Source organism: Xyrauchen texanus, chromosome 1, assembly GCF_025860055.1.
Source record: "Xyrauchen texanus isolate HMW12.3.18 chromosome 1, RBS_HiC_50CHRs, whole genome shotgun sequence".
Lineage (NCBI taxonomy): Eukaryota > Metazoa > Chordata > Actinopteri > Cypriniformes > Catostomidae > Xyrauchen > Xyrauchen texanus.
In genome coordinates, this window is record NC_068276.1 from 10172384 (window position 1) to 10197234 (window position 24851).

The 24851-nt window shown below is 40.4% G+C and overlaps 1 protein-coding gene across 1 annotated transcript in view; it reads left to right on the forward strand.

The window, feature by feature from the left end:
- The window catches only part of adamts17 (ADAM metallopeptidase with thrombospondin type 1 motif, 17), a 273229-nt gene that overhangs the window by 182530 nt on the left and 65848 nt on the right, over positions 1-24851 (forward strand). The window contains exons 18-19 of the mRNA XM_052129527.1: positions 8250-8409; positions 23926-24061. Of these exons, the coding sequence (XP_051985487.1) occupies positions 8250-8409; positions 23926-24061 (296 nt within the window). The remainder of the gene's footprint in view (positions 1-8249; positions 8410-23925; positions 24062-24851) is intronic.

The window sequence follows — 24851 nt, forward strand, 5'->3', positions numbered from 1 at the left end:
GTAACAAACAGGATGATCAATCCCATCCCTCTCCTCCTGCAAAAGAACAGCACCTGCTCCTACATTGCTAGCATCTACTTCCAGCTTAAATGGTTTTGAAAAATCTGGGGCAGACAGCACAGGAGCACTGCATAACAGAGTTTTAACATTGTCAAATGCATTTTGACACTCAAGTGACCATACAAACGGCTCTGAAGGACTAAGTAAAGTAGTCAATGGAGTGGCGACAGAAGAAAAATTCCGGCAAAAACACAGATAGTAACCGGCCATACCTAAAAACCTACGTAGCTCACATCTGGTAGTTGGTACGGGAAATTCACTAATGGCCAAAATTTTTGCTGTCAAAGGACGCACTTGACCTTGTCTGACTTGTTTACCTAAATAGGTCACAGTTGCTTTCCCAATCTCACACTTGGTAAGGTTTAGTGTCAGAGATGCCTTCTCTAGACGCTTAAACACAGTTCTCAGCAACGATACATGCTCCGTCCAACTTTGGGAATAGACTATCAGATCATCCAGATAAGCATTGCAATTTGGAACATCAACAAGCACCAAATTGACCAGTCTTTGAAATGTGGCAGCAGCGTTTTGCAAACCAAATGCCATAACATTATACTGTAAGAAGCAATCTGGTGTCACGAAAGCAGAAATTTCAGATGCCCTGGGGGTCAAAGGAACTTGCCAATACCCTTTAAGCAAGTCCAGCTTACTGACAAACTTCACTGATCCTACGCTATCCACACAGTCTTCCATCCTCGGTAATGGGAAGCAGTCTGGTATCATAACAGCGTTCACGCGCCGATAATCTATACAGAAACGTTTAGTGCCATCGGACTAGTCAAACTGGCCATACTTAGAGCATATGAGTAATGACTTTAAACCATCTTCCAAAGATAAGATAGAATACACTTGTAAAGCTTTGCCATTTAATTTGCATTGCAACAGTAATGACCAAAAATCTTTTGGCCAACCTAAGGAAGTTGCTATCCTCTCAAAAGCGTTAAAATAACTCTCCACTTCCGATTCTCTCAAATTTGGAACCAAAGCAATGTGTTTTCCTACATCAAACGTGGTGGAAACTGAAATAGATGCATTATCACTCACCGATGAGAAGCTCTGCTGAACAGAGGAAACCGATGCAACCTTAGCTGCTTCCATCTCCAACTGACAAAGCTTTACCTCTTTTTCGGCTTGAATTTCGAGCCTGCGAATCTCGAGACGCAGATCCATCTCTGCTTGGTGGGCTTGTGCTCGTTCCTGCGCCTCCGCATGGAGTCGTGCAATTCGCACTTTCATCTGTGTCTCCCCTCTCGAACTGGGAGTACCTGGTGAAAAAGTTTCAAAGGGTGGCAAGGCTGCCCTGGTTTCAGCCTCCACCTCAATCACGGCTATCTCAGCCTCCCCTTTACCCAATTCAGTATTATCAACAAACTGCCCCTCGCCATCTACTTCAGGCAATTTTAACAGTTCCATCTCAAACAGCTGGTTTATCAGGTCAGCTTTTATTTGTTTTTTTAGCGATTGCCTTGTAATGGGAATACGGAAGTGTGTAGCTATTGTTAACAATTCATCCTTCCTACATTTTTCAATCACCTTCAAAGAGGGATTGTCAAGAAAACTTAGCAAATTAAATGACATTTAGTAAGCTTAGTATTATCACATTTTGCATTAACATGCCTCACAAAGAAAAGAAAATGCTGTACCTATTAGCTAACCTCTGATGCCCATAATAAACCTCTGCCATCATCAATACAGCACACAATTCCTTAATAAACGGTAACAAAGACGAGCCCCCAACTATATGTTACGTACTCTTAAATTCTCTAGACAACTAAAAGGAGGATGTAACACATGTACTGTGACATACTGAAGTGGAGCATGATCCCCTCTATTCAGTATTTCAGCATGATAACGACCCCAAACATACCTCCAAGACGACCACTGCCTTGCTAAAGAAGCTAAGGGTGAAGGTGATGGACTGGCCAAGCATGTCTCCAGACCTAAACCCTATTGAGCATTTGTGGGGCATCCTCAAACGGAAGGTGGTGGAGCACAAGGTCTCTAACATCCACAAGTTCCGTGATGTCATCATGGAGGAGTGGAAGAGGACTCCAGTGGCAACCTGTGAAGCTCCGGTGAACTCCATGCCCAAGAGGGTTAAAGCAGTGCTGGAAAATAATGGTGGCCACTACTGCTGCATGATAAATCATATCACGTGACAGCCAATTCTCTCTGAGAGCTGTTTGCCCATTTTCTACACTGCTAATAAAGATGACCAGTCAGTCTCAATTTAGGGAGTGGCACGTGTGGTCATGACGAGCGAGTTTCCGGTGTGCAGCGTGGAAATCAGGTGAAAATGGACGCCGAGCAGACCGACACTGAACTGGTGGCCAGAAAATCTTTATTTCATCCTTAAAGTTCATATAATACAATCTGAGCGGGAGTCGAGACCGGGAGAGATTTAAAGTTCTGCCGGGTGATGCACACTCTAACACTGAGATGCTCGTCTCACACCCCCGCTGTCTGCAGCTTGCAACGTGTAGCATCATTGATGAGATCATCATGATAAGATCAATCTTATGTGAAAATAACACTAAAATGACAACAACAATAAAATGTGTGTGTGTATATATATATATATATATATATATATATATATATATTGGTTTTGGATAGACAAGATTGACAAATGCTTATCAATAATACTCTTATGGCTAAAATGTTTACAGTGTTCAGTGGCTAAAATATCAATATGACTAAATGTTACTAAATTATGACTAAAATGTCAACAATTTTCATTGACTAAAACTACATTAAAAAGCCCAGTAAGCCAAACAAAGCACAATTACAGATGTGTTTGCGAGTGTCACTCCATATGACAAGTCTTCACAGAGATATATAGAGACATGATGCACCTTTAGCAAAGTGGGATTTCAGAAAATGATCCACACACTGAACAAGAGGTACCAGCAATAAGTAGAACTTTTGAGAAATAGGATTCGGAAATACCAGTAATACCAGTTTACCAAAAAAAACCACAACAACAGTTTTAGTGGTTTGAGTGAACCACACTTTTATATCCAGTTTCCTTTTCAAAAGAGATTATACAAAGTACATGTTACATCCTGATTAAATGTCCCTGTTTGTTTGGACAATCTTATTTTCATGAAAATGGGTATGTTCTTATTTATTGTTCCATTTTATTTAGGTGTAATATTGAGAAAATAACAAGTATGCAGTAATGCAAAGATGTTATTATTTAATTTTGTAAAAATATTTTAATTTGAAAACACTGCATTTATAGTTGTTGCTAGTTTGTATGTTTGAGTTGAGAAATACACATTTCAGCATTATCAGTTATCTATTTGTGCATTTTTCTTGATAACCAAGCAAGTTGACTCATGTTACCATTTGTTTATTATATCGAAATCGCATATCGCAATATTAGCCTCAATAATCGCAATATGACATTTTCCCCAAATCGTGCTGATCTAGTGGCCACACAAAATATTGACACTTTTGGGCCCAGTTTGGACATTTTCACTTAGGGGTGTACTCACTTTTGTTGCCAGTGGTTTAGACATTAATGGCTGTGTGTTATTTGAGTTATTTTGAGGGGACAGCAAATTTACACTGTTATACAAGCTGTACACTCACTACTTTACATTGAAGCAAAGTGTAATTTCTTCAGTATTGTCACATGAAAAGATATAATCTTAAGAAGAGTTAATCATTGATAAGACAATACAAAAAGCAGCTTTAGAATACAATGGGTTGTTTACTACCATATTATTGAACATAAGCCAATCATTGGCACACAGTTCACAGCAATCCACAGTCCACAGCAAATCAGTTCAAGATTTATTATGATGGCTTGTTTAAGGAGCTGTCAATGCACACCTGCGTCAGACATGCTTGTGTAGCATCTCTGGTGCATTGCGTCATAAACATAAATTTTTAGGTTACTGTGTCAAGTTAAATATAGTTTAATACTTAGAACACAGCTTTAGATCTCTTAGTTCGAATTTGCGCTCCAAGTGTTTTGAACGCAAGACCGTAATGCATGTTTGTGTTGTTCTGCTGCTGAAGGGTTGTTTTCTTCACTGTATAAACTGCACGTTGCCCATACAGCTGAATACAGTTTCACTTACTGCCCTCTGGAGTAAACAGGTGGTACTACAAGCTTGCATTTCACAGGAATCTTCCTTATTACGGTCTGGGGGCATTGATGTTATTTTTAATAAAATGTGTGTGTGTATATATATATATATATATATATATATATATATATATATATATACACTCACCTAAAGGATTATTAGGAACACCTGTTCAATTTCTCATTAATGCAATTATCTAATCAACCAATTACATGGCAGTTGCTTCAATGCATTTAGGGGTGTGGTCCTGGTCAAGACAATCTCCTGAACTCCAAACTGAATGTCAGAATGGGAAAGAAAGGTGATTTAAGCAATTTTGAGCGTGGCATGGTTGTTGGTGCCAGACGGGCCGGTCTGAGTATTTCACAATCTGCTCAGTTACTGGGATTTTCACGCAGAGTTTACAAAGAATGGTGTGAAAAGGGAAAAACATCTAGTATGAGGCAGTCCAGTGAGCGAAAATGCCTTGTTGATGCTAGAGGTCAGAGGAGAATGGGCCGACTGATTCAAGCTGATAGAAGAGCAACTTTGCCTGAAATAACCACTCGTTACAACCGAGGTATGCAGCAAAGCATTTGTGAAGCCACAACACGCACGCACAACCTTGAGGCGGATGGGCTACAAAAGCAGAAGACCCCACCGGGTACCACTCATCTCCACTACAAATAGGAAAAAGAGGCTACAATTTGCAAGAGCTCACCAAAATTGGACAGTTGAAGACTGGAAAAAATGTTGCCTGGTCTGATGAGTCTCGATTTCTGTTGAGACATTCAGATGGTAGAGTCAGAATTTGGCATAAACAGAATGAGAACATGGATCCATCATGCCTTGTTACCACTGTGCAGGCTGGTGGTGGTGGTGTAATGGTGTGGGGGATGTTTTCTTGGCACACTTTAGGCCCCTTAGTGCCAATTGGGCATCGTTTAAATGCCACGGCCTACCTGAGCATTGTTTCTGACCATGTCCATCCCTTTATGGCCACCATGTACCCATCCTCTGATGGCTACTTCCAGCAGGATAATGCACCATGTCACAAAGCTCGAATCATTTCAAATTGGTTTCTTGAACATGACAATGAGTTCACTGTACTAAAATGGCCCCCACAGTCACCAGATCTCAACCCAATAGAGCATCTTTGGGATGTGGTGGAACGGGAGCTTCGTGCCCTGGATGTGCATCCCACAAATCTCCATCAACTGCAAGATGCTATCCTATCAATATGGGCCAACATTTCTAAAGAATGCTTTCAGCACCTTGTTGAATCAATGCCACGTAGAATTAAAGCAGTTCTGAAGGCGAAAGGGGGTCAAACACAGTATTAGTATGGTGTTCCTAATAATCCTTTAGGTAAGTGTATATATATACCTGTACAGTGTGTGTGTGTATATATATATATATATATATACACATAAATACACGTAAATGTACACACATAATAATCATACTCCCTTAAAACTATAGTACAGTACTCTCTCCACACCCCACCCGAGATTCCAAATACCTGCCCCATTTCCGGGCAAACAAATCTAAATCACCCTGTCTTCCAAATGACACCTCCTAATAAGCTGCCTCCTTTCCCATCTCCGTGCACCACTCCGGATTTGGGGGCACACCAGCTGACCTCCAACCCCTCAAAATAACCAGCCTGGTGATCATCACACAGGGTAGAACCCAGTTCTTTAGATGGCAATCCCCCACATTGATGACTGCCCCATCGCCTAGAACACAAAGTCTGGGGCAAAACGAAACCTGAGTGCCCACCATGTCGCCCACAAAATTCTGAACCCTCGACCAGAATTTCTGTATCTCGACACACCACCAAAAAACATGGGCCTTGTCTCCATCCTTCATTTGGCATCTCCAGCAGGTGGGTGTGTCTTTAAGACCAAACCTATACAGTCTAGAAGGGGTCAAATAAAATATATGCAAAATTATGATTTGTATAAGACGCACCCTTGCACCTCTAGATGTAGACTTAACGTTTTTATGAATCTTAGCCCACACTCCTTCCTCCAATGCCAAGTTGAAATCTTTCTCCCATACTCTCTTGAGAGAACTTTAAGGCACTGTCCCCAGACTCTGAATTAACAGGTAGTACACTGTCTTATATCTAGCCTGCTAGCCAAGCTTCCCTGCTTTGTCCCCCGACACAAAGTATTACTGTCTTGCCCTGAATAACCAAAACTCCACTTTCCATGACAAAATAGCATTATATCTATATTTCAATCGGGTCAATTTTCTGAGGCCATCAGATGACATACAGCACTTCAGCTCTGCCTCTGCACTTTTAATATTTCCTTCCAACTCCACGAGTTCTCGTGTTTTGGATTTTTTGGTGAATGAGGCATACTGTATGAGCCGACCCCTAAGAACCATGTTAAGTGCCTCCCACGCCCACAGAGGATACAGAGGACCAGTTGGTCTCCATTTAAACATTGATTTCAGTCTTTAGCATTTTTTGGAAATCAGGATTTTGCAAAAGGGATGCATTAAGGCACCAGCTATATGTTTTATTTTTCTCTATATGTGGAAACACCTCTAAACTCACCAGGGGGTAATCTGGGAATAAATGGTTCCAATTGAGCAATCGAGAACAGATGAAATTAGGGATTTGGATATAAAAAGAAAAATCTATTCTAGAATAAATCTTATGGACTGATGAAAAAAAATTATAGTCCCTACCAGATGGGTTCAAAAGTCTACAAATATCTGTAAGACACATCATGTGAAGCGTCCTTGTTGCTTTAGGGGGCTTACACACTTTTGCATCACTATGATCAAGGACTGAATCCATCAAAAGATTAAAGTCACCTCCCAATATTATTTAATGAGGGATGCCAGTGGCTTGCAACATCTCTTCAAGCTCTAAAAAAAAGCCCTGATCATCAGCATTAGGTGCGTAAATATTAGACAAAATCAACATTTGCCCCTGAATTTCTGCTAAAACAATAATTACTCTCCATAATTATAATTATTGTAGATGTTTATTTACCAATATAATGACCTTTGCTCTTACTTGAGCCAGCACTGAAGAAAACGCATCCACCCCATATTTTAAATTTTTCAGCTTCCAGCTTGGAAAGATTCGTTTCTTGAAGAAACACTATCATATTTCTTACATTTAAGAAAATAAATAACCTTCCTTCTTTTTATGGGGTGCCCCAACCCATTCACATTCCATGTGGAGAGAGATAGTACACGCATATTAACATTTGACATTTCAATATAATACAAAAATTTATTGTGTGCCAAAACAAAGTTATGAAGGCCACATTTCAAAATTAATGCAAGAATAAAACACTGAACTTCCCCCCGAACAAAACAAACAGAAAAAAGAAAAACATGTGTACATTAACCCCATGCACGACAGCACCAACCGGCATCGATCCCTCTAAACTCAGTCCATGTACGCTTACGAGAGCCCCTGCAACAACTTTGCCATCAGATTGCTCAATTTTACAAATTTGTGAGGCAAGATCCAATTTCAGTTGAATAAATTGAAATTATGAATGATAAAACACAAAGTATTTTAGTGTCAAATACAAATAAATCCAAATGCGAAGAGAGCTAACAGCTGAGCAATTAATTATACAAAACATCTTAAGATATTTAAACATTCTTAAATCTAACTAAATTAATAGAAAAGTTCTCAGTTTGATATATTTTGTATTAATTACTCACAGACGATGCTTGCGAAGTAAATAATAAACAAAGTGGAGCAGCAGTCATATGAAACCTAGTAGCTGAGAGATTTGTGCAACAAGATGTAAAATATCTGCTCTTTTTCTCAGTGCAAATTCTTATCAAAATAAGAGTCCCATGGGAGGAGCCCAAAACACTTAACTAAAAATGCAGAACATTATACAAAAATATTTGACTGCAAACTGCTGTGGACCATTCAGAATAAAATATTCCAGAAAGTCATGTAATAATATATTTGGTGTAGTCTATAAATTAATAATTATCTTGGAATAGAGTATATCATATGTTAACTATTTCACCCCAACATCAACCAAACAACCAAAAAATGTGGCATAATTTTTATGTATTAAACCAAAAGGGTTCTCACTGAGATTTCATCTGTCCCAGGTTCTTTTGTTCCACGATCAGACGTATGGGATCCACTATGAGTACACTGTTGCCCTGAACCAGTCCCAAAAGAACAGCAGCGAGATTGAGAAAGAACCAGAACACATGTTTCTGTGGACTCACAGCAGCTGGGAGGACTGCAGTGTGCGATGTGGCGGAGGTCAGTGTCAACACACACAAACCACAATCCCTCTGGGTTCTCAATCACATCATTGAGTATTTGTTCCTCCATTTATTCCTAACATTTATGTTTTTCTACTCACTCAAAGCACTTTACAGCATAGCAGGGGGATCTTCTCCACTGCAGCATCCACCTTGATGATGCAATGGCAGACATAGTATGCCTGAACATCCACCAGCTATTGGTGAAGAGGATAGTACAGCAATGAAGCCAATTTATATGTATAGGGGATTATTAGGAAGCCATGGTGGATAAAGGCCAATGGGCAAAGTTGACCAGGACACAAGAGTTACACCCCTACTCATTACGAGAAGTGCCTTGGGATTTTTAATGACCACAGAGAGTCAGGACCTCGACTTAACGTCACTATACTGGGGCATGAGGACCCACACAGACCACAGGGTGAGCAACTCCTACTGGCCTCCCTAATACCTCTTCCAGCAGCAAACTTAGTTTTCCCCAGGATGTCACCCATCCAGAGATTAGCCAGGTTTACCCCTGCTTAGCTTCAGTGGGTAACCAGGCGAGAGCTGTAGGGTGATGTGCTGCTGATGTGACTACATGTTGTTGCTATGCATTGTTTCTAATTATTTCCATAATTAAGAAGAGGAAATCCATGTGCATGTTTTTGTAGTCTCTATATAAATATTACATACTATACAGAAACAGAGTATAGATATACTGTATCTAAAGAGCCATCCCATTGTACATAGGGGCCACAGTTATTTCCTGGCAGGCAGCAGATGCCTTATCCCCGCCCCCACCCAAAGAGTAACATTTCTAGTTTCATCCAATATGCCATTTTGATAGTTTCAGTGATTTATCGTGAAACATCATACTGCTAAAAACTGTGACCTCATGCAAGGTCAATTAGCCTTACTTACTTTAGAAATCCTATATCCATTATCAGTATCAATGTGTGCTTCCAAAAGCTAGAAAATGTTGCTTTCAAAGGCTGTACATAGAGCTAGGGTGAAAATAAGGAGCATTTCAAACATTTCTGAGACCAGTGCAATTGGACAATGCACTGGAGGTTGAGTCATTCACTAATTAGGGAGTATCCTAAAGCTTTTCTATGTAGCCAAGTATATTCACTCCAAACTGTAGCCAGAAACAAATGTTCAGTTTCTGGCTACAGATTATGTTTGCAACATGGTTGCATACATCGGATAATGGTAATTAGTGCTTGGATTCAGAATTGATAATGCTAAATTTAATTTAAGCATGGTTGACCATGATTGGATGATGCTGCTATTACTTGAATCAGGATTAATTTTACTAAGTTCTGGGCTGCGTTTCCTAAATATATTGTAGAAACCATTGGCGCCAATGGTTTCTTTGATCAACTTAAGCTTACAATGCTTTTGAGAAACACAGCCCTGTTTAGTAAAATGCTTCAGTACTGGCTATCACTTGTTTGTTTGACAGCAAAGAGAGAGCGTTAATATTTTGTTGCCAAAGAAGAAAAATATTATTGTAACATACGAGTAAAATATTTGTGTTTGTATAATTTGTTTGTACTTTTCCCAAAACACATTGGTCAACTTTACTGAAAAAGAGCTGTCTGTCTGTAATGTCTTAAAAACATGAATAATCAACAATCCTGTAAACATATTAAAAATATTTATGAAAAAAATATTTCTATTGCTCGATATTGTTTAAAATTTCAATCACTAGTCTGTTAAGTATTATACAACAGTTAGTTCCAATCCTCAAATCTGATTGAATGAGAGGTGTTCAAAGAGTCCTGATAAAGGAGTCATAACTGCACCAATCACAGCTGAGAGTCGCAACAGAGTTATCACACACACTCAGGGTGCTTACCAGTTATCCGAGTTTCCAAGTTGGGAGAAGATTAAAACATTCAACATGGCAGAGGAGAGTAAGGTTTCTATAGCGAATGATTATTGTGAACCGGCAGCCATATAAGGTGCCCGTATGGACAGTCTTGCTCCCGTAAAATAATCAGACACACACACGCACACACACACTCAAATAACTTGTTAGAATCAGCCTAAGCCTTCATCACTAGTTATAAAGTGAAGCTTTTCAATTAGTAAAAGAGACTTGAACGAATCTTTTAAACTAGAAGGCCCAGGTCTGTGGCTTAAGAAAGTAGTTCCACACACAAGTGCCTTTTTTGTGGACAGTTCTTAAGTTTTCCTTGGTTATTAATTTACTTGTTTGTTGGACTCTTCTATAAGACTCTTCTATAAGAACGATCACAATTGCAGTCGTGCTGTTTTGTCCATATATCAGCACGGCTGAGATTACATATGGCCGAATCACAGCAGTGCTGATTTATGGCCATAATAGCACTCTTGCTCAAGTGATACTGCTTTAATTATAAGCTTATCAGAAGTTTGTAATCCTCCTGAAGTTCTCATTAATTCAGTTGAAACACCTGTTGATTTTTATTTGGGAATACGGAGCTCAAGATGAAATGTTGGCAGAAAGCAAGCAGGCATAGGTCTGCTGTCCAGCTGTGCTTGTGATGCTGCATGTCTGTGATGGTCAGCAGAGCTATGTGATTACAGTTTTTTAGTTAGAGCCCCAAAACGTCTAGGTTACGGATGTAACCTCCGTTCCCTGATGGAGGGAACGAGACGTTGTGTCGGAGAAGCGACACTAGGGGTCTCTCTTCAGCACCGAATATACCGCTGATCTATGAAAGGCCAATGAGAAGTTGGCAGCTAGTATTTGCGTACCCCGCCCCCAGACATACGGGTATAAAGGCGAGGAAATACTAGAGTTCATTCAGGATTTTTCTGAGGACCCGCTGTGGATTGGGTCGGCGAGTTCCTCCGCTGAACTGCGGACCCAATGTGGAGGAATCTCCTGGGAAAAAGACGCACAATTTTACCTCAACTGAGGGAAAGGGCGCTATATGCAAGCGATTCACCCGGCCAGCCCATCAGCGTGTTACTGAATTCTACTGGCTCGGACCTGAGAAAACACGGGATGAAACTGACTCAACAATGAGAGTAATATCTCGTAAAGGTGTTGGGTGTCGCACAACCCGCTGCTCTACATATGTCTGCCAGGGAGGTACCCCTGGCCAGTGCCCACGAGGACGCAACACTCCTTGTTGAGTGAGCTCAGACCCGCAAGGGGGGGGCATGGCCTGGTTGTGATAGGCAAATGAAATGGCATCTACTACCCAGTGGAAAAGCCTCTGTTTGGAGACACCATTTCCTTTCCGCTGTCCAAAGCATACAAAGAGCTGCTCAGAATGTCTAAAGCTCTGCGTGCGGTCCAGATAGGTATGCAAAGCACGTACCCAACACAGCAACGAAGGGGCTGGGTCTGCCTCCTCCTGGGGCAGCACTTGCAGGTTCACTACCTGGTGGTAGGAACCTTGGGCACGTAGCCCGGTCACGGTCTTAGGATCAAATATGTGTCTGCCGGACTGAACTCCAGGCAAGTGTCGCTGACAGAGAACGCTTGCAGGTCCCCGACCCTGAGAGAGGCCCTGATCCAACTGATTCTAGCGGCTTGAAGGGAGGTCTCTGGAGGCTCACGAGGACTACCGAGAGGTCCCAGGAGGGGAACAGGCTTGGCCGGGAGGGATTTAACCTCCTGGTGCCTCTTAGGAACCTGATGATTAAGTCGTGCTTACCCAAGGACTTGTCCGTGCCAGCGCAGTGGGGCTCCTCTCCAATGGCCTGTCAGCTGCGTGCCCGATACACACGGCGCCCCAACCCTGTCTGGAGGCGTCGGTTGTGACCAGAAGCGAGCCCTGGGGGGGACACGCAGCACAGGGCCCACTCCTGATCCAGGTTAACTCTCCCGTTAATCTGGGGATGGAACCCAACTGGTTTAAAAGCCCAACGAGCCTGCCTGGAATTTAGTCTGAACACCCAACCCCTCCAACCAATGATGCCAGTCCCCCAACGCCAACCTGACAGCCAGGTAAACTCATGATTACCAGTATCGTAATTTTGTTCTGCTGGAGAATGATGATGAGGTAAATAAGCGCAGGGGTGCAACCACCTGACCGAGGGACAGTTCTGGGATGAAATACTCCCAACTCCGACGTGTCCACCTCCACCACAAACTGGCGAGATGGATCAGGATTAATCAAAATGGGGGCTGAAACAAAGCAGCAGTTGAGTTTTAGAAAGTGTGGACCAAACTAATTGAGTCCTGGTGGAGATAAGGCTTGTCAGAAGATAAACAAAAAGATAAACATGAATAACTAACAAAAACTACAAAATGGGACTAATAGGTTAAAGAATTATATAAATGAATAGATAAATAAAAGTGCATAGGATCAAAAGATGCATGTAGCTGAATTGGATGTAGCAATGAAAAAGTATGACTATTATCTTATGGAAAGATAAATTGCTGTTTCTCTGTTAATTAATAAGGTGGAAACCTTATTTATATTTAAACAAATAACTTTGCTAGACATTTGATACACACATTATCTAATCTAAAGAAATTTAGAAATTCATAAACTGATAGTATACACTAATGCCAAGGTCACAGGAAAGAGGTTTAGTAGTGATATTTATGTTCTCCTTGATTGATCGATGAGTTCAGTGACAACAATGTCTTCCACTGGGGCTTAGGGCCACATTACGGTGGGGAAGGACTTGGATTCTGATCCAACAGCCTTGAACATGAAGGAGCTGAGGAGTTCTGATCTCCTGGTAGCACCGAGAGTGTTCTTGCAATCTGGAACACGCAGATCTACAGCCCTTATGTCTGTGCAAGTTTCATCATCTGGAACATGCAAATGCACGAACCTTGAAGAGAGGGTTTGCTAGTTATCTCCCTGGTATAAGGATTCCGAACTTGCCGTTGCAATAGTCTCTTGTAGTGAAACTCAGTGCTTGGTCGATCTTCTTCTGTCTCTCGAATGGACACCCAGAACATTGGGTGATCTGTTATCCTCTCTCTCTGCCCCTCTCTCTCTCTGTGGAACAGAGACTTAGCACATTGGATGGTTTGTTTTGTTACATCTCCTACCACTCACGCCAGAGATTCAGAATTTTCATTATTCTGTTATTGCTCCTGAACTCAAACAGCAGGAACTCAGAACGTTGATTATTAATCTGTTATTGCCTCTCTCTCTCTCTCTTAAAGTGAGATGCTTTCATCAGATAAGAACATGCATTGGCTGTCTTTTTTGACTTGGAGAAAGCTTAGTGACACCATTTGGGAGTTCGATATTTTAAAGAATTTATATCAACTTGGTTTTAGAGGACACTTACCCATTTTTATTGTTAATTTTCTATCAAACAGACATTTTAAAGTCAGAGTAGGTAATACCCTACCTGACCCTCATAAACAAGAGCTAGAGTACCACAAGGAAGCATTTTATCAGTTACCCTTTTTAGTATCAAAATCAACAGCATTGCTAAAGCCGTCGGGTATCCACTGCAGTCTTTGTTGATGACATTGGTATTTGCTACAGAAGCAAATCCTTGAATAACATTGAACAAAAAATCCAGCTGACAATTAACAGAATGCAGTCCTGATCAGTATCAAATGGTTTTAAGCTGTTTGTATGCATTTTTGCCAGCTACGCTCTCTCCATCTTGACCCAGAGATATTAATGGATGGTGAACACATCTGAGTTGTTAAGGAAACCAAATTATTTGCGTAAACTGAATTTTAGCCCTCGCATAAAGATTAGAAAATATAAATGTCTTAAAGCCTTGAACATTTTAAAGGTTTTAGCTAAAACAAAATGGGGTGCAGAAAGTTCTCTACAGAGCACTAATTCGATAACACCTGGATTATGGAAGTATAGTATGGATCAGCCAGGATATCATATATCCGACTCTTGGACACAGTACATCATTAAGGCATACGTCTGGCTTTAGGGGCCTTTAGGACATCTCAATTCAATGTTTGCATGTAGAAGCAAATTAACTTTCTCTGGAGAACAGACACCTCTAACTAGCCCTACAGTATACACCAAAGAAAACCCAGCCTATCTTCCTGTTTTCTCAACCCCTTCTTAAAGTCTATATGAACAAAAACCAAGATATATCTGACCTTTTGGACTACGGATCAAACCACATTTACAAAATCTCAAAGTAGATCTGAGCATACTGGAACAGACACACTTTAGTAAAATTCCCCCCCTGGATCTTAAAAAAAACTCAAATAATCTTATAATTTTATAAGATTAAGACAAAATAATCTAATAATTTTAGACAAAAATCCAAAACCCACCCAAATGGCTTTCAACAACTCCTTTTCATTAGAGAAATATTTCCATCACATATCCCAATATATACAGATGGATCAAAATCTGAGGATCATGTATCATCTGCGTTTGTGATCAACCGATACTGCTTCAAAAGAGGCTTTATCAGCAGATTTCCAAAAGTGCCCAATACCTCCCACTGACCTAAAACCCATTATAAATTAATATATTAACAACAAATGGCAAACTGAGTGGGAACAATGCATCATGAACAAACTCCATGAAATCAGCCCTATTGTTGTTTTCTCTAATTAGAAACATTTTATTTTGCAATGACCGTAAATCAGACATGGCTAGCTAGGAGGTGAAATTGGACTAGACAGGATTAGATCTTTGGAAAGGCTTGTAGCGAGACGTGCTCATACACTGCAACATGCACAGAAGGGGGCAGCAGGGCGCAACCCCTCTCGTTCACAAAGTGCATTTTTGGTCATCAAGAGAAAGGGAAGACATTTTCACAATTAAAAATAAAATATTTAAAACAAAATTGAAATCTCGTAAGAGTAGTAATGTGTTATTATGAGATTTCTTTGTAAATCTTGTGCATATTAAAGAAAATTAAGTGGTGGTGCCTGTAACAGCAGAGCAGGGGTGGATTCCAATAGCAAGTGATCCTCGCTATGCCCTATACTCACTCCGAAGTGCAGAGCCCTTGAAGTGGGTACTCTGAAGGAAACAAGGCATTAATGTATGAATGCACTCTTTGCTAACAGTCTTGTGGAAGGGCCCTTCAAGAAAAGATTATTTCTCTCGGGCTTTCGAGTGGCATCGCCTCTCGCAGCAGTGCCCTTCAAGGAAGAAAAAATGCAGTTTGGGATTCACCCCGGAACATTGAAGTGCTGTTACCTCAGATGAGTTCCAGGTCAGATATAAAGTCCACTCCATGTATTGTGTTGTAAGTTCATCAAAAGAAAAATCGTACGTGTCCACTGGTGTGGGAGATATCTACTCACTATCCCTCGCAATGCTCCCACTTTGGGGTGTGGTATAAAGAAAAGATAACCTGTTATGCTTTCAATACACAATACAACTAATAATTGTTTTCAGTACACAGTCAATATAATCATCATATATGTATGCAATTACAGACAGAAAGATGCAAACTTCATTTTCATATGCCAAAAGTATGTAAACTGTCTTGATTTATTTCAGTTTTTCTTTACCCACCTACAATATTGCCACAATTAATGTGTTCAATATTAATTTTGAAGTCTGTTACAAGACTCAGTTCAACAAAAATGTTTTGAAGCTGTCATGACAGTTGCCACTGCTTTCATCTCACAGTGATTGGCTGGTGCCTGGTGTTTTTTTTTGTTCCTCATTTGCATAAAGCAGTAGGATTTTAACTTTATTGACACCCTCGACCACCCTAAATGCTTTCTCCGCACCATTGTTATTCCCACAATGCACCTCGTGGTGCTCAACATCCATAGGAAAGAATTGAAAATGCTTGGTCACCTTCACGGAGAACGCACCAGTGGACAGGTACGGTAATACTTGATTGCTACCGCATTTCCGACATTGCGCACCTGCAATGTAGACAGACTTAATAATTAAATGGAGCGGTCGCTTAGCTTTCATTGAAGGAAATTATATCCTTTTTTTTTATAGAATGCTGTCATAAACTGAATGAGCTGTCTGGTTCAGCCAAAACCAGTTTGGTTTTTGTTGAAACTAATAAGCTATTAGACTAATAATTTTCAGAAAATTACCATGGTATTACTACTTTTTAGACATGTAGTCTTCCAGGATAACCATTGAAAACCATAGCCATCGTGAGACCATGGTATCATGGTTCCACCATATTATTGCTGTAAGGTCCTGTATATTTATAAATATTAATGACAGAAAACAGCAAAATAACATTGTATGAATATTAAAAGAAATGAAGAGAAAGTTATATATGAAGTGTCAGTTATGATGATGAGAGAAAGTGAAAAGAGTGATGAGACAAGAAAAACATTAGTGCCCTATATCAAAAAAGACACTGTGAGTGTGCCTTTACCATGGAAATACAATGGTACTGAATGGTTATTTTAATAATTGATTATACTGTCATGCCAAGTTAAAACATTTTTATGGTTTTACAATTGCACATATCAAAAACATGGGATTATCACAGACCACAGCTGAAAATATATACACAAACAAGTGTAATACCATAGATCTTTTTGTGAGAAATTTAACAGAATATGCTATTGCTTGTGTTAAAAAAGAAAAGAAAAAGTATGTACAGTATATAATTCAATAAAAAAAATACTCAAAAAGCTAAGAAATTAGTTAAGTATCTATAATAACTACTCATAAAAAAAAGAATCCTTGCCCTTTTTCATCCTTCCGCCTATGTCCCACCTAAGATCTGTGGACATCACTGCTCATGCATTCCAGAATAAATACACAGGTTCTCCTGTTGTGTTTAAACTCCATTAGTCCAGAGTGTCAGAGTCCTTGACTCTTTCCAAACATTAACATCCTCAGTGGTTTGCTAGTAAACTTGGCCACCCAAAATCCTTGGGTGGCCATACATGTGGTCATCATTATGTAACCATAAATTGTTGTTAGAACTTTATGTAACTTAGAGGACTAGATATAATGCAGTATCTTATGGTATCTGAATTTACTATTATAAAATAGATAGTTGCTTCTGAATACTCACTGGACAATACAGTGTTCTAGTTGTGCTAAATTTCAGGATATACACCTATTCAGCATTTCACTGTGCAGCACCCACAGGATTGTTTTAATTGCATTGCAATTGTTTAGTTGAAAGATGGCACTTAATACATTTGCATAATTAACATTTGAATGAACATTTTTGTCGTTAGTTTAAAATATACAGAGATTCTCTTACCCTCATGAGAGTTCCACCTCTGAAATCAGATTGGATGAGCCATGTTCAAGGCCATTGTAAATATAATCAGTATATGTACTACTGTACCACATTAATTAAATTATTTCTGTTTTAAGTGTCAATGTTCATAGAGCATTTTCTTGCAGCAAAAAAAAAAAAAACAGCCAAAAGGTAAACTGTGTCCTAACCAGATGCACGTACGTTTTCAGCTTTACAGTTGAGTAATTTCTCTGTCCAAACAACAGAGAAATTGTCCTGTCACTCATTGCTAATCACAGTCACATCTGGAAGCATTTATCACTATCATATTTATCATTGCTTTATCATATTATAGACTACACAACTATATTTTTTGGTTGAGTAATTATTGTTTATTATACCACTGGTGTGTTGAATGCTTGATTCTGATTGGTTGACAGGCATTCTAAGTTGTGCAACTATTTTTCAGTAAACGCACAGCTATGAAGTATTTCCAGGTCTTTACCACATAACGGTTGCATGTCACTTTGCCAAATTATTTAAGTTATTTCAAAAAGTTCTACAGGCTACCGCAGCACAATAATCATATAAAACAAAGACATTGGTTAAGTTAATAGGATAAGAATGACAAAACATGTCTATAATATCATAAATGTATTCCAATTTCATTTGAAAAGCACCCTTTCGCTCTCGTCTCATCCACACACACCTTACAGCAGGGATGGGCAACATTGAAGGGGAGCGAGGGGCAGCATTTCTTCTCCATTCTACCAAGGGGCCAGATTACAATTCCGGACTCTAACAATGTTCACCCCTTTACTCAATTTCCTCATTATTGTGGGTAATCTATGCACAACTAATGCAATATTCTTTTTAAGATTTTGCTACCTATATTAAAATTTTTATCTAACAATATTTATAAAAACTAATATAATTATTTGGAGACATGCATTTTTACTAAAACATGCCATTCACATGAACAAATTTATGTTCAATTGACAAGCAGTATTCTTCAGACCTACATTTTCAAGAAAATTGTTCTAATTTGCATTGTCTACATTCGCAACATTTTCAACCTCACCTCATAAAACAGCTTATTGGTATTAGTTCAAATCTTAAATATTAGCATCAATAACAATACTGGATACAAGAACGTAACATTTAAGTGCGTTAATACAAAACATTTCAGCACCACAACATACACGCAATTCGGACACTGCATTGTTCCATGCGTCAGAGAACATTCTCTCTATTCACAAGACTTTTCAACAATCAGTCAGGCGTCTCAATCGCATATTTTTTCAAAGTTTCTCCCTCTTATAACAACATTTTTAATTTTCCACAAGCACGAGCGAAACAGCATTAGATGTCTTTGGTGATTCCTGTACTGTCAATTATTTCGTAAAAACTTTTGATATCTTTTACCCTTTACATCTGTGAGGATTTATATCCCTGCCTTATAGGCTACCACAGCAAAATAAAACGGTTAAAACCAAGAAAAAGACACTGGTTAAAGTATATATCTCTCTCACCCACAATTACACATGCTGACACACATAGATACACACACCTACACACACACATAGAGACTTGATTCGTGCATGAGGTATTATCTGCCTGATAAAATATGCTACCTAGGTTTTCATGCTGTTGTAGTACATAATGACATGTTCTCCCGTGCCTCCAGACATGCTACCAATGTTTTAACTTTACACATCTCTGATTTACCTGCTGGTAGCACATCCTGAGCTGGTAGCACAGATTTTCAGAACACCGCCACATAATTATTCATTCCTTTCCTAAGTTCTCAGGATACAGACTTAATTGGTCTAAATCCAAAACTTTGGCTCTAACAGCGTACAGCCCGGTAACGGCTTTTCTGCTGGGTGCCTTCCAGTTGCCCAAACAGAGCATTAAGTATTTGGGTATTTTATTCCCAGCAAATTTGGGTAATTAATTTTGACCCTTTAATAAAAAGGTTTTCGATCAATGTGGGCAGGTGGGCTTCATTAACACTTATCTGTGATTGGGAAGGTTAATGTTATTAAAATTAATTGTATTCCAAAATTCTACTTCCTGCTGCAGTCTCTCCCTAGAGATGTCCCGCTTTCTTATTTCAAGCAATTTGATAGCATAGCGAAGTCCTTAATTTGGAATGGTAAGTGTCCCAGATTACATTTCAATAAGTTGCATAGGCCGAATGAAAGGTGGGCTAGGCCTACCCAAGATTTTGTTTTATTATTATGCATTCAGTCTCAGACATTTGGCTCATTGGTTGTTTTCCACCTGAGAGAGCCCCTCCCTGGTTCTTGCCCCTATTTCGCCATTGCAAAGCCTTTCTATCAAGCTAATCTGAAGTTAAGTTATATACTGATATCTGGCATTTGCACTCTGTATGGACAAAAGTGTCCAGGGTGTTTAATTCGGACATCTATTTAAATGTTGCCTCAAGCATATTGCTGAACCCAAAATTATGTAATAATAAGTTATCTTTCTACTGGTCCGAGTGGATTGTGAGGGAGGTTAATACACTCGGTGACCTATATGAGAGTCGAGTGTTTAGATGCTTTGAAAATTTGTTTCAACATTTTGGGATTACCAGATCTCAGTTCTTTAGATATTTACAGCTGCACCATCTGCTCTGTAATATTTTTGGGAGTAGCACACACCTCCCTAAAGCAGCAGATACTCTTTTCGAGCAGGATTCATGTAGAATGCTGGGGATCTGGGATTCATTTGATGGGAAATGGGGCAGTTAATTGGTGTTTTTGGGGGACTCTCTGGGAGAGGCTGTGGAGAGAGAAGCATAGTTTTAATGTGTATGATTATAATTCAAATTTTTTTTTGTGTGTTTGTGTGTCTACTTGTATGTGACCACTTGGATGTTCTTTGAGGGTCAGGGTGGGGTTGGTGGTTGGAGAGGGGTAATAGTGGCAATTAAATGTTTATTCGGTGTATATATATATATATTTTTTTTCTTTGTTATCTGTACGAATCAATAAGAAACGGTATTCGGAAAAAAAATATGACACAGAGTTATGTTTATCTGATGTATGTTTTGTAAACCTGGTATAATACAACATGGCGCCGCAGATGGCCGCCTCGGTGTGGAGCTCTTCAATTCTTTTGTTGTTTTTGTTAGTTTGTCCTGTGTTTAGCAATCTTTTACCAATCAGTTTTACCAGGGACGAACTGCTGAACATTCGGCAGCACATACCAGATCATCTTTTCCCGGTTTTTCAATATTCTGACATTTTGCTGGACATTTTAGTTGGAGGCGCTGCTGTGTTGTTTAGATGCACTACGAGACGCAGGCGAGGGAGACGAGCTGGTGCACTGGTTAAACTCCGTCAGCGCGGCGTTCGCACAGCGCTGCCGAGCATTCATCTCGCAAATCTCCGCTCTCTTCCCAACAAAACGGACGAACTACATCTCCTCACACATACTAATAAGGACTTTTCAAACTCTGCTGCACTGTGCTTCACTGAAACCTGGCTGAGTGAAGCCATTCCGGACAGCGCATTACATCTGCCGGGCTTCCAGCTGTTCAGAGCAGATCGCATCGCGGAGTTAACGGGGAAAACGAGAGGCGGTGGAACATGCTTTTACATCAACGAAAGTTGGTGTACAGATGTAACAACACTAAAGAGGATGTGCTGTCCTAATCTGGAAGCGCTCTTTATTAACTGTAAGCCGTTCTAAATCTTCGTTTATTCTGGTGAGTGTTTACATTCCTCCTAACGCGTCTGGGAACTTAGCGCTGCAACAGCTGGCTGATCAAATCTCAGACACAGAACAACAATACCCGGACTCAGTCATTATTATTCTTGGGGACTTTAACAAAACAAATCTCACACGCGAACTGCACAAATACAGACAGCACATTACATGCCCCACCAGAGACAGGAATATATTGGATCACTGCTATACAACATTAAAGGATGCATATCGCTCTGTCCCACGTGCAGCTTTGGGTCTCTCTGATCACTGTCTGGTTTATCTTCTCCCGACCTACAGGCAGAAATTAAAATCAACAAAGCCAGTTGTAAGGACTATAAGGAGATGGACTATTGAAGCAGAGCTGGAACTACAAGCCTGCTTTGACTGCACTGATTGGAGTGTTTTTGAAGCTGCAGCTACAGACCTGGACGAGCTCACAGATACTGTTACATCATACATCAGTTTCTGTGAGGGTATGTGCATCCCTACTAGGACATTTTTGTCATTCAACAATGATAAACCATGGTTCACAGGGAAACTCAGACAGCTTCGTCATGCCAAAGAGGAGGCTTACAGGGGTGGGGATAGAGTTTTGTATAATCAGGCCAGGAACACACTGAATAAGGAAATCAGAGTGGCTAAAAGAAGCTACTCTGAGAAGCTGAAAAGCAAGTTTTCAGCTAACGACCCTGCATCAGTGTGGAGTGGCCTGAAACAACTTACTAATTACAGGACTCCTACCCCCAACCCTGTGGCGGACCAACGACTGGCTGACGACCTGAATGTGTTTTACTGCAGATTTGAAAGGCCCGATTTCACACCCCACATCCGAGTGGACCTTCATTTCACACAACCATTAACACCTCCTGCAACCCCCCTCCTCCCCCCTCCTGCTACACTACCTGCACTCAAGATCTGTGAGGACGATGTGTGCCGTGTCTTTCGGAAGCAAAGGACAAGGAAGGCTCCAGGACCAGATGGCATCTCACCAGCTTGCCTCCGTTCCTGTGCTAACCAACTGGCCCCCATCTTCACTCAGATCTTCAATAGATCACTGGAGCAGTGTGAAGTCCCATGCTGCTTCAAACGCACAGTTATTATCCCCGTCCCTAAGAAACCTAAAATCACAGGACTTAATGACTACAGACCTGTCGCCCTGACATCTGTGGTCATGAAGTCATTTGAGAGACTGGTGTTGGCCCACCTGAAGGACATCACTGGACCCTTTCTGGACCCCCTTAAATTTGCTTATAGAGCAAACAGGTGTGTGGATGATGCAGTCAACATGGGTTTGCATCATATCCTGCAACATCTGGACAGACCGGGGACATACGTAAGGATCCTTTTTGTGGACTTCAGCTCGGCTTTCAACACAATCATACCAGATATACTCCGGACTAAGTTAAACCAACTCCCTGTTCCCACCTCTACCTGTCAGTGGATTACCAGCTTTCTGACGGACAGGCAGCAGCTTGTGAGGCAGGGAAAATTAACTTCCACCACCTGTACCATCAGCACTGGTGCCCCCCAGGGATGTGTGCTCTCCCCACTTCTCTTCTCCCTGTACACCAATGACTGCACCACCAAGGACCCCTCTGTCAGGCTCCTGAAGTTTGCAGACGACACCACTGTCATCGGTCTCATCTGAGATGATGATGAGTCTGCATATAGAAAGGAGGTTGAACGGCTGGCTTTCTGGTGCAGTCAAAACAACCTGGAGCTGAATACGCTCAAAACAGTGGAGATGATTGTGGACTTTAGGAGGAACACCCCAACATTGTCCCCCCTCACCATTCTAAACAGCACTGTGGCAGCAGTGGAGTCATTCAGGTTCCTGGGCACTACCATCTCACAGGACCTGAAGTGGGAGATACACATCGACTCCATTGTGAAAAAGGCCCAGCAGAGGTTGTACTTCCTTCGCCAGCTGAGGAAGTTCAACCTGCCACCAGTGCTGCTGAAACAGTTCTATTCAGCAGTCATTGAGTCTGTCCTCTGCACTTCAATAACTGTCTGGTTTGGTGCAGCTACGAAATCAGACATCAGAAGACTACAAAGGACAGTTCGGTCTGCTGAGAGCATTATTGGTTGCCCCTTGCCCCCCCTTCAAGAACTATACACTTCCAGAGTGAGGAAAAAGGCTGGTAAAATCACTTTGGACCCCACTCACCCTGCCCATTACCTTTTTGAACTGTTGCCTTCTGGCCGGCGCTTCAGAGCTCTGAACACCAGAACCGTCAGACACAGGAACAGTTTTTTCCCTCAGGCCATGCATCTAATGAACAATTAAATTGCCCCATTGAGCAATAATTATGTGCAATACACAGTTTAATTTTAATTTATATTATCCAACATATCCACTTCTGCCATTACTCACATTGCTCTGTACATAATATACTGTTTTTTGTTCTTTATATACAGATTGTATTAGATTTGCACTACGTGTGTGTATGTGGGTATGTATGAAGGTGAGTGTATGTACGTATATGTATAATTATTTATTTTGTGTTCTTTTTTGTTTTTAATTACCTATGTCTTGCTGCTGTTTTTGGTATTGTTTGTATTGTTGTTGACTGGAAGCTCCTGTCACCTAGACAAATTCCTTGTATGTGTAAGCATACTTGGCAATAAAGCTGATTCTGATTCTGATGTATAAATTATAATGGAAAAATCTTCTGTTTCTGTTCTTTGTTGCCTAACTCTTTGATGGTCAATGTTTCAGGAGAGAGAAGGACTGTGGTCTCGTGCATGAGAATCCTTAACAAGACCATGACACAAGTGAATGACAGCAACTGTCAGGTGGAGAACAGACCCCCACCTCAAGTCCGCCCGTGCAACACCCACCTCTGCCAATACAGGTATAAACTACAACAATCAGACACATCATCAGTACAGATAGGCCTCAAACAGAGTGTTTAACTTTCAAGCCCAAAGTGTACTTCGGTCAGACAGGACGCATGACACAAATCTCGTCATCAGCAGAGTGCTCGAGTACTGAACACGTGCAGCTAAATGTTTCTAACCACGCGTCTTTGAATGCGCAGAATGCACATGCACCTGGAATTATATGCACAAATTAGTGGATCCACAAGGTGGCAACACTCACATTTGAGACATTGCTGTCATGAAGAAACACTAGAAGATGTAATCACTGGTAAATAATAGGAGACAAATGTAAAAACAACAACAGCAGATGTACGTGTCAAGAGCGTGTGTGTGAGGAGGTCTGGAGATATCTGCATTTGTTTAACTTGAGTCTGAAGGAATATAAAGATTATAAAGGAATATAAAGACATTGAAAATTCACATCAAAATCGAAGTATACTTTGGGCATAAGTCCAGTGGCTGTTCTGTATTTTTATTATGTGAATTTAAGTGTTTTTGTTCACCCTCATGCTGTTCCAAACCTGTATGCTTTTAACTGTTTGGTGAAACACCAAATGAATTTTTTTAAAGAAACTTTATTCATCATAAAATAACTATTAAAGTAGCTCATATGACACATATCCTATCTATATACTGGACAAATGTTCTATCCTTCTGAAGCCAGATGATAGAGGTTTGTGACGGTGTTTGTATTCAGATTAAAAAAATGTCTTATACAACATGCAGAATGGAGAATGTGATTTCAGAGCTGTAGCAGAGGAA